Source organism: Giraffa tippelskirchi, chromosome 13 (assembly GCF_054371585.1).
Source record: "Giraffa tippelskirchi isolate mGirTip1 chromosome 13, T2T-mGirTip1v1.2.pri, whole genome shotgun sequence".
NCBI classification, from domain to species: Eukaryota; Metazoa; Chordata; class Mammalia; order Artiodactyla; family Giraffidae; genus Giraffa; species Giraffa tippelskirchi.
The window spans coordinates 113,723,604-113,739,391 of NC_137287.1; the positions used below are offsets into that span (position 1 = coordinate 113,723,604).

General features: G+C 46.3%; 1 protein-coding gene and 1 non-coding gene across 18 annotated transcripts in view; both read left to right on the top strand.

Annotated features, from left to right (window-relative positions):
- The window catches only part of L3MBTL1 (L3MBTL histone methyl-lysine binding protein 1), a 48,165-nt gene that overhangs the window by 24,974 nt on the left and 7,403 nt on the right, over nucleotides 1-15,788 (top strand). For 6 of the 17 annotated variants that reach the window (XM_081556969.1, XM_081556972.1, XM_081556979.1 and 3 more), the window contains one exon: nucleotides 3,904-6,678. The exons of 3 other annotated variants lie outside the window; for them this stretch is intronic. In XM_081556969.1, coding sequence (XP_081413095.1) covers nucleotides 3,904-4,038 — 135 coding nt within the window. In that variant the 3' untranslated portion in view covers nucleotides 4,039-6,678. Of the gene's footprint in view, nucleotides 1-259; nucleotides 426-2,118; nucleotides 2,446-3,903; nucleotides 6,679-15,788 lie in introns of those variants that run through there. 8 more of the 17 variants (XM_081556970.1, XM_081556975.1, XM_081556978.1 and 5 more) reach the window with 3 other exon arrangements.
- On the top strand, nucleotides 11,498-11,604 carry LOC145533659 (U6 spliceosomal RNA). Its single transcript, XR_014074239.1, has one exon. It is a non-coding gene; the product is annotated as a U6 spliceosomal RNA (small nuclear RNA).

Genomic DNA, 15,788 nt, shown 5'->3' on the forward strand with positions numbered 1-15,788 from the left:
CTTCCCTAATGGCAGCCAATTAAAATGTATTTTGACTGACAGGACTATTGCTATTTACTGCAAGGATGCTAACACACACTTAAAATTAAGACCCAAAAGCTTACCGAAGATGAGAAGCAGTGAGTTGTAGGTGAAAGACCAGTAGCTTCGTGGGCAGGTGGGTGTGAATCCCGGTTCTGCCAGTTAGAAGTCTTTTGAGTCTGCATCTCCTCATCTGTAAAATAGAGATAAAATGGGTATAATGATGACTACCTTGCAGGGCCACATGAGCACTACAATTGATGAGTGGATCCTGGTACCAGAACGTCTAGTGTAACTGTGTCACTAGTGTCTATATATAGCCACAGGCCTGATACAGGGAGGGCTCAGTCAATGGTGGTTCTGGCTTTCACTGTGTAGTTGTCCTGAAATAAAGAGCTTTATCATAACTCTCCTAATTTGTAGGGTTTGAAATCAGAAGAGACCTTTTGAGTTTATTTAGAAATTCCTTCCAAAGACGACACGTACCCCCTTCACCTAAGAGAGTGTAGTCTCAGCTCCCCAAAGATGCTGCCTCCAGATGAGGTGGCCGAGAGAAAGAAGTCTCCTCTTTCCCAGGAAGCATCTCTTTATCCAGGCCCAGCACGGCCAGTTTCTTCATCGACCCTTGGGCGGTGGCCCTCCCAAGCTCCTCTCCACCTGGGTGGTCGCCTTCTTGGTTTGTGATCTTATCGGACGGTGTGTGTGCAGAGCTGTGCCCTGTGTTTCAGATGCCCTCTGATCAACACAGAACACACTGGGTTGCTGATCCTCTGGGTGTTCGTACCTTTTGTTTAAGACTTTATATGTTTTTAGAGCGGTTTTAGGTTCACAGCAAAATTGAGAGGAAGGTACAGAGAGTTCCCATGTACCCCTTCCCCCATGCACAGCCTGCCCCATTATCAGCATCCCCCATGAGAGTGGTCCCCAAGAGAGTGGTTACAACTGATAAGCTGACACTTAGGTTTTTTTCATGGAGGTAAAATAGGCATGGAGTGAAATGTACACACACATATATAATTATACTTCTCAAAAGTATAATTCTACAGGTTTTGTGAAATGTGTACACCCTGAACCCAATATGTCAATCAAGATATGAAACATCCATCATACCAGAAAGTTCTTTCTTGACCTGTGTTGTCAGCTCTCATAGACAACCGCTATTCTGATTTCTAGCTCCATAGATTAGTTTTATCTGTTCTTGAACTTCATGTCAGTGGAATCATACAGCACATACTCTTTTGCATTTGTCTCTTTTCAGTGTAATGTTTTGGAGGTTCATCTACATTACGTGTAACTAGTAGTTAGCTCCTTTTTATCCTGAGCAGTGCTCTGTTTTATGAATATCCCACCGTTCTCCTATTAATGGGCACTTGGGTAGTTTTCTCCTTTTCCAGATTTGAACCCTATATTTTTGTTGGCAAAAGTTCGCACGAGCTTTCTTATAGCCACGTCACACCAGCTTGGAGTTCAGGAAAGTCCCCAAGTGCTCCTTCTATCAATTGTCTGCTATAGTCTCACCAAATCTTCCAGTGTCTTACTTGTACTGCTGGAGGTTTTTTTTTTTTTTTTGTATTAGCCTTAATGTAAAACTTTGCATGTATCCCTATTAGATGATCTCTTGCTGGTTTCATAGTCTCATTGTTATGAAGCTTGATTCTGGCGTGTCTAATATTAATAAGGCTTCCCATCCTTTTACAACTTGTACTAAGCCTTCTGTCTTCCACCAAGTCTTCTCTGCACGTGTTTAATGAGACAGAGCAGAAGATGTAGCACCCATTAGAGATCTTCCTTTGGGTGACGACAGGTTGTAAATCAATGCTCTTGGAGTTCAGTGGCTTAGCCAGCCACGGAATCACCCCGGAGTTTGGTCCTCGTGCTTTCTCCCCTTTTTAGGAGAAGGGCAGTCTCTCCCTGGAGCATCTGCTGTGTATTTCAGTTCAGCATGATCTGTGATACAGAAAAGCAATGCCAAAGGGGGAACAGTGTGCTGCTGGCCCACCGGCATGCAGTAGAGTCTACCCAGGGGAGAGGGGGACCTTTGCAAGGTCTGAGGGTTGCCTTCTCCAGGGTCTGGTCTACATCATCTGTCATCCCCAGGGAGGACGCTGCTCCAAGGAATGGGCTTTCTCTGGCTGAACTGATGCTTTGTGGGACATGAGTCAGGATTCGTTCCAGCCGGGACCGACCAGTCATTAGAGGAATGCTTCATGAGTGAGAAACTGGATCTGCTCTGGTTTCGGATCAGTGGTCTGATGGGTGGCCTGTCCAGTCTGGTGGTCCACACTGATGGTCCCAGGCAGAGTCTGCCTGGTCCTCTCGTTGTCACCTTAATGGTAGCTATTGCGTATTTGTTCCGCAAATAATTATTGATATCTGTTATGTGCCTGGCCCAGCATAACATGATTGAGGGCCAATTCCTTAGTCTTTCTGCCTTAGTTTCCTCATCTGTAATACGGGGGTAATACTGGTACTGCTTCTGAGAGGTGCTGTGAGGATTATTGAATCAGTCAATGCACCAGAAGTGTTGAAGAACAGTGCTGGGCTCATAAGGAACACCATAGTCGTGTTGTATTTGCCGTGATGCTTAGGGTGGGACCGTGGGAGAGATGGTGCCTCTTCGATAAAGGAGTCCTAGCATCAGAGGAGGGAGTTCTTCAAGCCAGTGGTGGGACCAGAAGCCCTGTGGCCCTCCTGCCCAGAGGCTCCCTAGCCCAGCCCAGCCCACCTGCCGGGAGACAAGGCCCTTGTGCTCACCATCCCCCCGCCTCGCCCCACCTCCCTCCCTCCCTGGCTCTCTTCAAATCCTCCCCTCCTCCTTAACAGACTTCTCCCTTCCCTGTCCCTACTTGTAACCCCATCCCAGAGAATTAACAATTATCAACCGCTTTCATTTTTGCTTCACCTATTTTTAGGTGAAGCAGCTTTAAGTAAATAATAGACATCATGACCTTTCACCCCTAAGCCCTTCAGCATGCATCTCTTAAAAACTAAAGTCTTTCTCTGCATAACCACCACCTTGTTATCCCACCAAACAAATAGGCAATAGCTGCTTTATATCACCTATATTCTTCTTTATTCAGATTTCCCTGCTTGTTCCCGGAATATCTTTTGCAGTTGGTATTTTTGAGCCAGGACCCAAGCAAGGTTCACACAGTTGATCTGGGTCATCACATCTCTTTAAGTATCTTCTGTTCTAGAATAGTTGCCCTCTGTTTGTTTCTTTTTTCACAACACGGAAAGCAGTCTTGGTGAATGTGAACTTCTAGATTTGTCTCATTGCTTCCTCGAAGTGTCATTTAACTAATTCCACCCTCCCCTGTGTTTCTTACAAACTGGACATCGGGTGCAGAGGCTTGGTTAGATTCAGGTTAAACCTCACTTTTCCTCTCTTCTTTCCCCACCCTGCCCTTCCTTCTCAAGAAAACCTCACAGGTAACAGGGTAGAGCTTAGCCCACATCACGTGGGATTGCCCGTGGTGTCTGCTGGTTTACTGTCCGCAGCACTGACATAGACTCATGGGTTTGTATGAGGACAGCAACAGGAGGTTCTTAGAAGCCCCTATCAGTGAGGACGCAGAGTGTTTTGCAAACACACTCTGAAATCCAGACCAGCCAGCTGGAAGAGAGAGAGAGACTGTGTGTGTGTGGACACGGGGAGACCAGTGGATGTCTTTCTTTCCTTCTCTGTCCCCATTGCTGTCTTCCTTTTTTCCTCCCTCCCTTCCTTGTCCTTTCTCCTTTTTCCTTCCTCTCCCTGCCTTCCGCCGCCCCTCCCTGCACCTGTCCTTCACGCCCATCTTCTTTCTCCCTCCCACCCCCCACGCATACCCCACCCTCCTCCTTCCCCTCTCCGCTTTCCACCTCCCTCCCGCGACCCCTCAGATGATTGACGGCGAGGCCTTCCTTTTGCTGACACAGGCGGACATTGTGAAGATCATGAGCGTCAAGCTGGGCCCAGCCTTGAAGATCTATAACGCCATTCTCATGTTCAAAAACGCCGACGACACCTTAAAGTGACTGGCTCAGGGCTGGGCCCTCCCTCTGCAGCTGATGCTTCCTTCCCAACTTGAGTTCCTCCCATCCCACCTGTGGCCCCTCACCCATCCACCCTCTGGCCCTTAATCCAGGTGGTCCTTCTCTCCGGGGCTGCTTCCTGCAAAGTACAGGGGAGCAGAGGAGCCCTGGAGAGAATGGAGTCCTAGCTCCCCAACTCCTGGATCTCATCCACCACCAGGCACATCAGTGAGGGTGCGAGCGGGCTGCGGGAGCTTTACTGATGGCGAAGGTTGAAGGTGCCCCACCCAGAACGGCCCCACCTCTTACAGGAGTCCTTCAACCTGAGGCCGTTATCTCTTCAGCATCTCTCTTTTGCTCCCCCCCCCCCCCCCCCCGTCTCCTTTCCTCCTACCAGGAAGCCACCCTGCCGCAAACACCTTTATTCAAAAAAGCACTTCCCTTGTTTCTGTCTGCTGGTTTTGTTGCCCTCATTCTGCTGTCTGGTTTTCCCAGACATTCCCAGAGGTATGTCTTCATAGCATCCTTTGAGGGCTGTGGATGCCTTTCTGTCTTTTGCCCAGAAGTGGGGAATTTTGAGCCAGGATGCCGTCTTCAACATGCCCAGTTCTGGATCACTCGGTATTTGAGTGTCCCCCGTGCCCTGTCTTGTTTCCAGCAGAGTGGGTGGTTAGAACCTGTTTGGCTTCTGCAGCAGAGGCTATGGTCCCCCAGATGTTCCCACACACCCTTCCTGTGTCAACTGTGGAGAGGAGGCAGGCTGGCTGGCTAGGTAGCTGAGGCCAACCCCCGGATACATCAGATAATTCCAGGCCGTGGGCCCGCAGGGTGGTCGGCAGACATGGCGGCTCTCAAAGCAGAGCAGAGCATCCTTCCCTGCCGCCGTGGGTCTCAGCCAGCATGTTGCCCAATAGGTATGGGCCCCATGTCTGCCAGGCCTTTTGCCATGGGAATGCCTGCCTGGTATGTACTCTGCCCGGCATGCACTCTACCCTGCCATGGCGTCACATTCAACCTGTCTCTTAGATGTCTTGGTTTTGGGAAGTCTTACAAAGACACTTAAAAGGTGGGAGTTGGGAAGAAGGTGAATTCCTATAGCTTTGAATTCTCCATGTCCCTTAAGCTTCTCTTACTACCCTCCATCTGTCTTGCATTGCCAGCCGGGTACCTGCCGTGGCTCTGGGATTTCTACCTTTCTGTCCAAGTAGGGGCCTGGCCTCCACTGAGCCACTGCCAAACCTGCCTCCCAGCCTACAGGGGCTGGGGGCAGCCTGGTAGCTGGGGTGCAGCCGGGTAGCTGGGGTGCAGCCGGGTAGGACCCGGCTGCACCCATGGAGGTGAGGTGCCACCGCCAGGCTCCTGTGGAGCCAGGGGCCTCCCCCGGACCCCTCATCTCCGCCATGTGATGCATACGTGCTGGTGTGTGTTGGGCACTCTCAGATGTGCTTGTCAGGGTGCAGGCGTGAGGCTCGGCTTAGGAAAATGTCAAGGGCTATTATTGTGAAAATATGAAGCTTTATCTTTGGGAAACCAAAGCTCTGTTGATTCCTGCCCCAGCCTAGGAGAGGACCCTCTCTCACAGAGGCCTGGGTAGCTTGACCAGGGGAGCCATTCAGCCCCCTGCTGCACTGCTCCAGGGCTGCAGATGGACCTCAGAGACACCACCTTCCCGAGAAGGCTTGGCCAGGCCCTGCCCTGGGCAGGGGGCTGGGTTTACCGAGGTTGCAGTGGCGTCCCCTTGCCCAGGAGTAAGGAGGAGCCTGTCTGAGCCTCTCTGTCCTGGTTGCTCGGGTCGCACTGAAACCCACCAGCTCCATGGCCTCATCTGCTCCTCCGTGAGACTACAGAGAGATCTCACTGACTCTGGCTTGAGAAGACAGCAAGTACACACAGCTGTGCTGTGGGGCCTCTCCACTTCTAAGGAGCACAACTGGGACAGCTGAGCCACATGGGTCTGCCCTCCGCTGTCCTAACCCTTGTCTACCGGAAAGACAAGATGGACCAAGGGCCTTGGAAAAAAGGGTCCCCAGGCCCCCGAACTTTGAGCCTCACCACTGTCTTGCACCAGCGTCAAACTCTGAAAAGAAACCAAACCAGAAAAATGAAGGGCGGGTGGGGGGGATGAGAAATCTGCCTTCTGTCCACCCCACTGGCCCTTCACCCCTTCCCTTCCCCAAATGAGATCATTACACCATGACCTGGGCACACACTGAGGGATGAAGGGAGGGAGTTGGCACCCCTTCCCTGTGCCCTCTGACCTGCTCTCCAGCAGCAAGAACCGCTATACTTTGGCCCTGACAGCCTCTCCCAGCCCTTTCCCTGGCTTAGGACAGCAAGATGCTTTCTGTTTAATTTCTGAAGCAGAGAGAATGATCCTAGAGTTGGAAAATGAAGCCTGTTTGCACTTTCATTCACACGCACTTTGGTGGAGTTACGTTCTTTTGTACTTGCCTCGTGAGAGTGCCTGTGTGTGTATGTGTGTGTGTGTGTTCGTGCATGCACGCACGCGTGCGCGTTCTTTAAGAGAATCTTCCGGTTAAAGATCAAGTCACTCTTGACTCTTGAAAGAGAAAAAATTACAAACAAAATGTGGTGTATTTTGTCAGTGTATTGAAACAACATAAATAAACTTGAAGAACAGGATGGTTTGCTGTCAGAGTCTGTTTCTGTTTGCATGGTCAGAGATCCAGAAAGCACAAAATGAATTACCGTTGCATTAATGGAGAGAATAAAGCATTCTTTATTGTAACATAATAAAGCTGTTAGAGGTCCTAAAGCATCTGATTTTTATTCTATTTTAAAGATAAGAAACAAAGGATAAAGATAGATGGCTATATTAGTCAACATAATGTAAACAATGGGAACCCCCTGAGAATAGTGTGAAAATGACCTGATCCTTGACAGTTTATAAACCATCAAGAGTGGAAAATTCAACGAAGCCTCCAGGTTTTCTGGGTATTTTTTTGTTTTTTTGCTTTTTGTTTTGTTTTTGTTTTGCTGCGCTGGGTCTTCATTGCTGTGCATGGGTTTTCTCTAGTTGCAGCAAGCAGGGGCTACTCTCTAGCTGTGGTGCATGGGGTTCCCATTGCAGTGGTTTCTCCTGTTGCAGACCACGGGCTCTAGAGCACACGGGCTCCTGTAGTTGTGGCTCGCGGATTTAGTCGCTCTGCGGCTTGTGGAATCCTCTCAGACGAGTGATCGGGTGCGTGTACCCTGCACTGGCAGGCAGATTCTCATCCACTGTGGCACCAGGGAAGTGCCTCCAGTTTTTTTAGATGATCTCAAATTGAGGGATGGGGAAATGTCAAGATGAACAGTTAGAATTTGTTAAAGTTCCCAGAGATGGTGTGAGCAGATGCAGAAGTGGCAGAAATAGTCCATCACATCAATGCCAGCAACATCCTTAATTCCTTGGCTCTGCTACTCTTCCAGACTGCTTGGCTAGAAGAATACCAGCCATGGAGCTGCCTAAGAGCCCCTCATCTTTCCCACACTTTAACCAGGAATTTATCTTACTGAGCAGGTTGGAACCATGGCAGACTGATGTTCTCTGGCTTCAACCTTTAGGGCTGCCCAAGAAGCAGCTGGAATTTGGGGTGAGGGTGAGTTAACTTTGACTTCCCTTTACCTTGCTCCTCAAACCTCCTACCCCCCTTACCTTTTACTTTGTCTCAGTAGATGTCCTCACCATCTATGTCACAGAGAAAATGGAGGTCATCAGAAGGAATACCCCACCTTCCTGCCACCTTATATGCCAGTCCCCTCCTACCTGCATCCATCCTTCCTTCTTTCCCACCTATCAATATGGAAGAACGGATCCTTCCCTTTGTCTGAAGTTAACCATCTACCAGCCATGGCTGCTATAAAAGGAAAAGAAATGGTATTGAGAGACAAATAAGGACTTTTGGAAATTTCAAATGTAATTGCAGAGATAATTCAGCACAAGGGTTGAAAAGATGAAGTTGATATTGTCCCCAAAGTAGAATAAAAAAGATGAAAATGGGAAAGAGTAAGAAAATTAGGAGAAGGGGATGACAGAGGATGAGATGGTTGAATGGCATCACCGACTTGATGGGCGTGAGTTTGAGCAAGCTCCAGGAGTTGGTGATTGACAGGGAAGCCTGGCATGCTGCAGTCCATGGGGTCTCAAAGAGTCGGACATGACTGAGACTGAACTGAACTGAACGGAAGAAAATTAGAGGACTAACTAGAAATCCAATATACAACTAATAGAAATTCCATTAAGAGAGAACAGATAAATTATTATAATAAAAAGGAACTTAAAAAAGGAAATTTCACAGAGAGACAAATGGAAAGATCCCACTGCATGCCCAGGCCAGTTAATGTAAAAGGAATGACTCCAAGCTACATTATTGTGAGATGTCAGAATAATGAGAACAAAGAGGAGATCTAAAAGCTCCCAGAGGGAATAAAATGGATCACATCCAAAGGAACATGAAGTACAATAGCACTGACCTTCTCAATAGCTATGCTGGAAGCAAGAGAAAAGAGCAATGTCTTCACAATTTCAAAGAAAAATTCTGTACCCAGTCAAGCTGTCAATCAAATATGAAAGCAGAACATTTTCAAACATTCAAAGTTTCAAACTTTTACCTCCCATGCACCTTTCCTCAGAAAGCCACTGGAGAATGTGTTTCGTCAAAATGAAAAGAGTAAATCAAAAAAGAAAAATCCCAGGAATTCGAAGATACATCTTTTCAACATAAAATCAATCTATATAATATTCCACATTACTGGAATGAATGGGAAAGCATATGATCATCTCAATTGATATACTAACAGGAAAGGCATTTGACAAAAATCCAACACCTTTTCACACTAAAAACTGTCAGAAAACTAGAAATAGAAGGAAACTTCCTCAACATGACAAATAAATGGCAAGACAATATTCATGGGTAGGAAGACTTAACATTATTAAAACATCAATATTTGCCCGCCGTGATCTATAGAGTCAGTGTAAACTCTATCAAAATTCTAGTGGACTTTTTTGCAGGAATATAAAAGCTGATTCTCATATTTGTATGAAATTGCCAGTGGCAAAATCTTGAAAAAGAACAAAGTTGGAGGACTCAAACTTCCTGGTTTCAAAACTTACTATACGAGTGCCAAGCCCATTCAATGGGGAAGGAACAGGATACCGAGATTTCCACTTGTGAAAAAGTGAGGTTGGATGCCTATCTTACACTCTATAAAAAATGAACTCCAAATGGATCGATGACCCAAATAGCAGAGCTAAAACCATAAAACCCTTAAAAGAAAACATAGAGGTAAATCTTTATGACCTTGGAACTGACAGTGGATTCTAGATGTGACACCAAAAGTGCAAGCAACAAAAGAAACATCAGACAAGTTGTACTTCATCAAAATTAAAACCTTTTGTACAGTGAATGAAAAAGTTGAAACAACAGCCTACAGAATGGGAAAGAATGCATGCAAATTACCTATCTGACAAGAGTTTAATATCTAAAATATATAAATAATTCCTAAAACTAAACAACAAAAAGACAGTCCAAATAAAAAATCGCAGAGGACTTGACTAAACATTTCTCCAAAGATACACAAATGGCTAATACACACAGAGATGTTCAACATCATTAGTATTAGAAAAATGAAAATCAAAACCACAATGAGCTACCATGTCACACCTACCAGGATCACTATAATAAAGGAAAATAATAATTGTTGGAAAGGATGTGAAGAATCTGCTGGTTGGAATGTAAAATGGTGCAGCCACTGTGAAAAGTTGGGCACAGTTTGGCTCCTCAAAAAGCTAAATATAGAATTACCATACTACCCAGTGGACTTTCCAGGTGGTGCTAGTGGTAAAGAACCCACCTGCCAATGCACAAGCCAAGAGAGACAGGGGGTTTGATCCATGGGTCAGGAAGACCCCCTGGAGGAGGGCATGGCAGCTCACTCCAGTATTCTTGCCTGGAGAATCCCATGGACAGAGGACTCTGGCCAGCTACAGTTTATGGGGTCGCAAAGAGTTGGACATGACTGAAGAGACTTAGTACACACACAGCACATATTACCCAGCAATTTTACTCCTAAGTATGTATCTAAAATGGAAAAGGAAATGGCAACCCACTCCAGTACTCTTGCCTGGAAAATTCCATGGATGGAGGAGCCTCGTAGGCTACAGTCCATGGGGTCGCAAAGAGTCGGACACGACTGAGCAACTTCACTTTCACTTTTCATATATCTAAAAGATTTGAAAACAGATTATTTATATGCCAGTGTTCATTGAAGCATTATTCACCATGGTCAAAAGGTGGAAGCAACCCAAAAGTCCATTAATATATGAATAGGTAGACAAAATATAGATGAATAGATAGATGTGTGTGCGTGCTAAGTCACTTTAGTCGTGTCCGACTCTTGGCGACCTTATGGACTCTAGCTCGCCAGGCTCCTCTGTCCATGGGGATTCTCCGGGCAAGAATACTGGAATGGGTTGCCATGCCCTCTTCCAGGGGATCTTCCCTGCCCAGGGATTGAACCCACGTCTCTTATGTCTCCTGCATTGATTGGAGCCACCTGGAAATCCTCGAATAGATAGAAAAAATGTGGTATATTTATCCATACAGTGGAATATTATTCAACCATAAAATGGACTAAGCAACATGGATGAATCTTGAAAATATTACACTAAGTGAAATAAACCAGGCACAAAAAGACAAATATTGTATGATTCCACTTACATGAAATATCTAGAATAGGCAAATTTATAGAGGCAGAAAGTAGAGTGGAGGGTTACTAGGGGCTGGGTGAAGGGGGAATTGAGAGTTATTGCTTAATGGCCACAGAGTTGTTCTAAAGGGTGATGAAAAAGTTTTGGAAAGAGATGATGATAATGATTGCACAACACTGTGAAAGTACTTAATGACACTGAATTGTCCACTTCTTAATGGTTAAAATGGCAAATTTTATTTACATAGATTTTTTTTGTTTTGTTTTGTTTTTTATTTTATAAATTTATTTATTTTAGTTGGGGGCTAATTACTTTACAATATTGTAATAGTTTTTGCCATACATTGACATGAATCAGCCATGGGTTTACATGTTATTTACATAGATTTAACCACAGTTTTAAAAGTTAAGAAAAAAAGAGGACACTCGTAGGATCCAGGAAATAGGACATCCAACAAGGAGAGGGACAAAGAAAGGGCTTCTCTGATGGTTCAGTGGTTAGGATTCCACATTTCCCCTGCAGGGAGCATGGGTTCAGCTAAATCATGCTATTTAGACACGTGGAAGTATTAATAAGATTCTGTACGCCACATGGCACACTCAAAAAAAAATTAAAAAGTTTTTTAAAAAGGAGAAAGACAAAGGGAATTTCCAGAGTGATGGAAAAAGAAGGGCCAGGCTGACAGCTGAGCAGTTGTCCAGATGAAAAGAAAAGGATGAAAATCTCCAGGAAGGATAAGAAAAAAAAACCATGCTTGCTTCGGCAGCACATACACTAAAATTGGAACGATACAGAGAAGATTAGCATGGCCCCTCTGCAAGGATGACACGCAAATTCGTGAAGCATTCCATATTTTTAGAAAAACACCAATACAGTATACTAACACATATATATGGTATTTAGTCAATCAGTAAAGATAACACTGTATGCGAGACATCAAAAAAGACACAGATAAATAGAACAGTATTATGGACTCTATGGGAGAGGGCGAGGGCGGGATGATATGGGAGAATGGCATGGAAGCAAGTAAATTATCATATGTGAAACGAATCGCCAGTCCAGGTTCAATGCATGATGCAGGGTGCTCGGGGCTGGTGCACTGGGATGACCCAGAGGGATGGGATGGAGAGAGAGGTGGAACGGGGGTTCTGGAAGGGGAAAACATGTACACCCATGGTGGATTCATGTCAATGTATGGCAAAACAAATACAATATTGAAAACAAACAAAAAACAAAAAAAACACAAATACAATATTGTAAAATTAGAAAATAAACTAATTCAATAAAAAAAAATGATATGGGGGGAAAAAAAAGAAAAAAACAACAACAAAACAAACTGAAATTAATTCATTGGGTTGGCCAAAAAGTTCATTCAGGTTTTTCCCTAAGATACTACAGAAAAACTAGATTGAATTTTTTCGGCTAACCCAATCTTATTGTATTAGGAGGCTATTTTCAGCTCTATCAGAGAGTTTGAGACTTATTGACATGTGTGTTTGTACAGGTGTACAATATATACAGAGGTGTACATTGAATATTTCAAACAATCAAATGAGACAATGACTAATTTTAGGAAAAGCAGAGGTGAATGGTTTGGATGAGTGAGACGGAAATATTGTAAGGAAACCACTTGAGAATTTCTAAAAAGTGACAGATGGAGGGAATCTCAGTATAACCATGCTATTTAGACATGTGGAAGTATTAGTAAATACCAAAGGAAGCTCTGTGACAGCCTAGAGGGGTAGGATGGGGTGGGAGGTGGGAGGGAGGGAGGTTCAAGAGGGAGGGGATATATATATACCTATGGCTGATTCATGTTGATGTATGGCAGAAACCAACACAATATTGTAAAGCAATTATCCTTCAATTAAAAATAAATACATTAAAAAAAAAAAACAAAGGAAGCAGCTAAAGCGAATTCCTTGTCCATGAGGAAGGAGACAGGGAACAGACCTTTCTCATTATCCACCTAACAGTCCAGCTCCATTTTAAAAATTCTGTAGATTTATCACTTTCTGAAAATCTTTTTCCTCCAAAAGAAAAGTAAGTGGGGCAGGGGTAGGGGTGCTCATCTCTAGCCTGGGTGTGAACTCTGTTGACCCAAGGGTCTTGCACTCAATCCACATGGATAACAGGCTTCTCAGTCCTGACCCAAAGCCTGATTTCCCTCTGCCTATGGATGTATCTGCAGGTGTGAGAGGATATGTGTAGGTGGGGGTATTGGCGGGAGTAGGGATGGGGCATGGAGAAGGCAATGGCACCCCACTCCAGTACTCTTGCCTGGAAAATCCCAGGGATGGCGGAGCCTGGTAGGCTGCAGTCCATGGGGTCGCTAAGAGTCGGACACGACTGAGCGACTTCACTTTCAATTTTCACTTTCATGCATTGGAGAAGGAAATGGCAACCCACTCCAGTGTTCTTGCCTGGAGAATCCCAGGGACGGGGGAGCCTGGTGGGCTGCCATCTATGGGGTCGCACAGTGTCGGAAGTGACTTAGCAGCAGTGGCAACAGGGATGGAGCGGGACAGATAAAGCAGGGAAAAGTGGGCCGAGGGATGCCAAGTGGAGGGAGTACACACAGAGGTGGATTCCCACTGGTTCAAAGTCTTGTTTCCCCTTCTCATCCCTGAGAACAAATCTTTGACATCACATCCAAGCTATGGAAGCCAGCCAGCTGAAAGAGAGGATACAGGGAGATTGGGAGGGAAAAGAAAAAGGAAGATGAGGGGGGAAGGGGGAATGCCTTACTGCTGTGGCCTCAGGGCAGGAGTGGCCTTGGCCATTTTCTGCAGCATCTTTGAGGGGAAGGGGCAAGTTTAAGCACCGCCACTGATAGCCATGTCGGTTGGTACAACTGTTTATAGTAACTTGGCAGATAGGTCAAAATGAACCCGGAACTCCCACTTGCAGGAGTTTACCAGAGAGAAACACTTGCCAAGGTCACACGATATTAACACAGAGATATTCTCTGCAGCCTCCTTAGAATTACTGTGATTTTGGTTAACAGTCTGAGTGTCCATCAGCAAAGGGACAGAGGATGGAAAATAATAGTGGGGAAATTAATCACACTTTTAGGAATGTGATACAGCGAGGCATGCGGGATCTTTAGTTCCCTGACAAACCCATGCTCCGTGCAGGACAAGTGTGGAGTCCCTGATACAGATGTTTTTAAGATGCTGTATGTGTTGACACAGGCTTCCCAGGTGGTGCTGGTGGTAAAGAACCCGCCTGCCAATGCAGGTAGTCTTAGGAGAGTTCCATCCCTGCGTGGGTGAAGATCTCCTGGAGAAGGGCATGGCAGCCCACTCCAGTATTCTTTCCTGGGGAATCCCATGGACAGAGAAGCCTGGCAGGCTGCAGTCCATGGGGTTGCACAGAATTGGACATGACTGAAGTGACTCAGCATGCAGCATGCACACGTGTTGACATGGAGAGCTGTGTGTGAGCGAAAAAAGCGAGTTGCTGAACAATATGTACAGTATGGTCCATTTTTCGGGGGGTGGGGTTGGATGAGATATGTAGATGAAGGTGTAGACAAAAGTCTGGAAGAAAAGTCACCTTTGAGTTAATAGCAGTTATCTCTGGAAATGAGCTTAAGATAGGCTGGAGGAGGTTTTCACTTTTTATTTCAAGGTCTTCAGTGTGTTGGAATGCTTCCATACTGTTTACGCAATACCATCTTGTGGGGTTTTTTTCAAACTGGCTGGAAGAGAGGAGGAGGTTGGCAGAGGAGGAGCAGCTCAGCCCAGGAAAGGGGCAGGACCCTGGGCTCTGCCCTGATTTGCTTGGTGCCCTGGGGCCAGCCGCTGCCCCTCTCTGGGCCGAAGCCAGGCAACTGCTGCTGTGTGTGCTGGCGGAGGAGTGAGGCATGCAGAGCTGTCCAGAGCACATTCACCAGTTTCTAAGGCACTGGAATGACTGGGAAGTTGTTGACATTTTTTAAAAATTTATTTTTGGCTGCACTGGGTCTTTGTTGCTGTGCGCAGGTTTCTCTTGTTGTGAAGCACAGGCTGTAGGCATTTGGGCTCAGTAGTTGTGGCAAAGGACTTAGTTGCACCAAGGCATGTGGGATCTTCCCAGACCAGGAATCAAACAAATGTCCCCTGCATTGGCAGGTGGATTCTTAACCACTTTGCCACCAGGAAAAGCCTGTTGACATAAAAAAAAAAAAAAAAAAAAAGACAGCAAAGGAGGCAGCATGGCAGTCAGATTCTGAGTTTCCTGCTAGGAAGAGGGACACGGGGCAAAGCTTTGCTCACCTGTCCAGCAATCCAGGCTCCACCCCTGCGCTGAGTTAGAACCCTCAGTCTGGGCAGCTTCAGATCAAACAGGACAGAGCCTGGGGCGAGCTGAGCCCTGGTTCCTGAGTCTCAGTTCTCCAAAGGGCAAAGTGGGGCACGGGTCTCCATTCAGACGGGTTACTCCTCCCAGGTCAGTGCCCAGGCAGTGCCGGGGCAGGTGAGCTCTAGGCCCAGGATTTGGCTTAACACAAGAGAGTGCCGGGGTATCAGGTGGTCAGGCTGGCACAGCAGTCGAATGAGCTGCTCCTCCCCAGAAGGATCCACGATTGGGCTAATCAAAGAGGCTGGTGGTCCCCATTAGTGAGAATGGTGCAAAACAAGCGCCTTCCTTGGTCAATTTCTCAAGCTCTAAGCTAAAGGGATAGTGACTCTGCTAATGGAATCAGGGAAGGCTACGTAGGAAGAGTCAGCATTTGAGCAGGGCTTGGAGGTGGGGTTGGTGGGGGCAAGATTTCAGAGAATGAAATGTGACAGTGTTAAAGGAACTTTAGAGCCCCTCCCTGTTGGGCATCATCACAGATTCACACGAGGTTCCAGGAGCTAGAATCACTTGCCCAAGATTACACAATGTAAGTTGTGCTGTACCTTTTAAAAGACGGTCCCCAGGGCAGGGCCCAGTGGAGGAGCCAGTGGGTGCCGCCAGCATCGTGATCCAGGTCCAGTGGTTAATTAGTAACCGGAAAACCCGGTAGCCAGTGCCCAGCCAGCAGGGCTGGAGGTTGAACTTCAGCTGGTTTGGG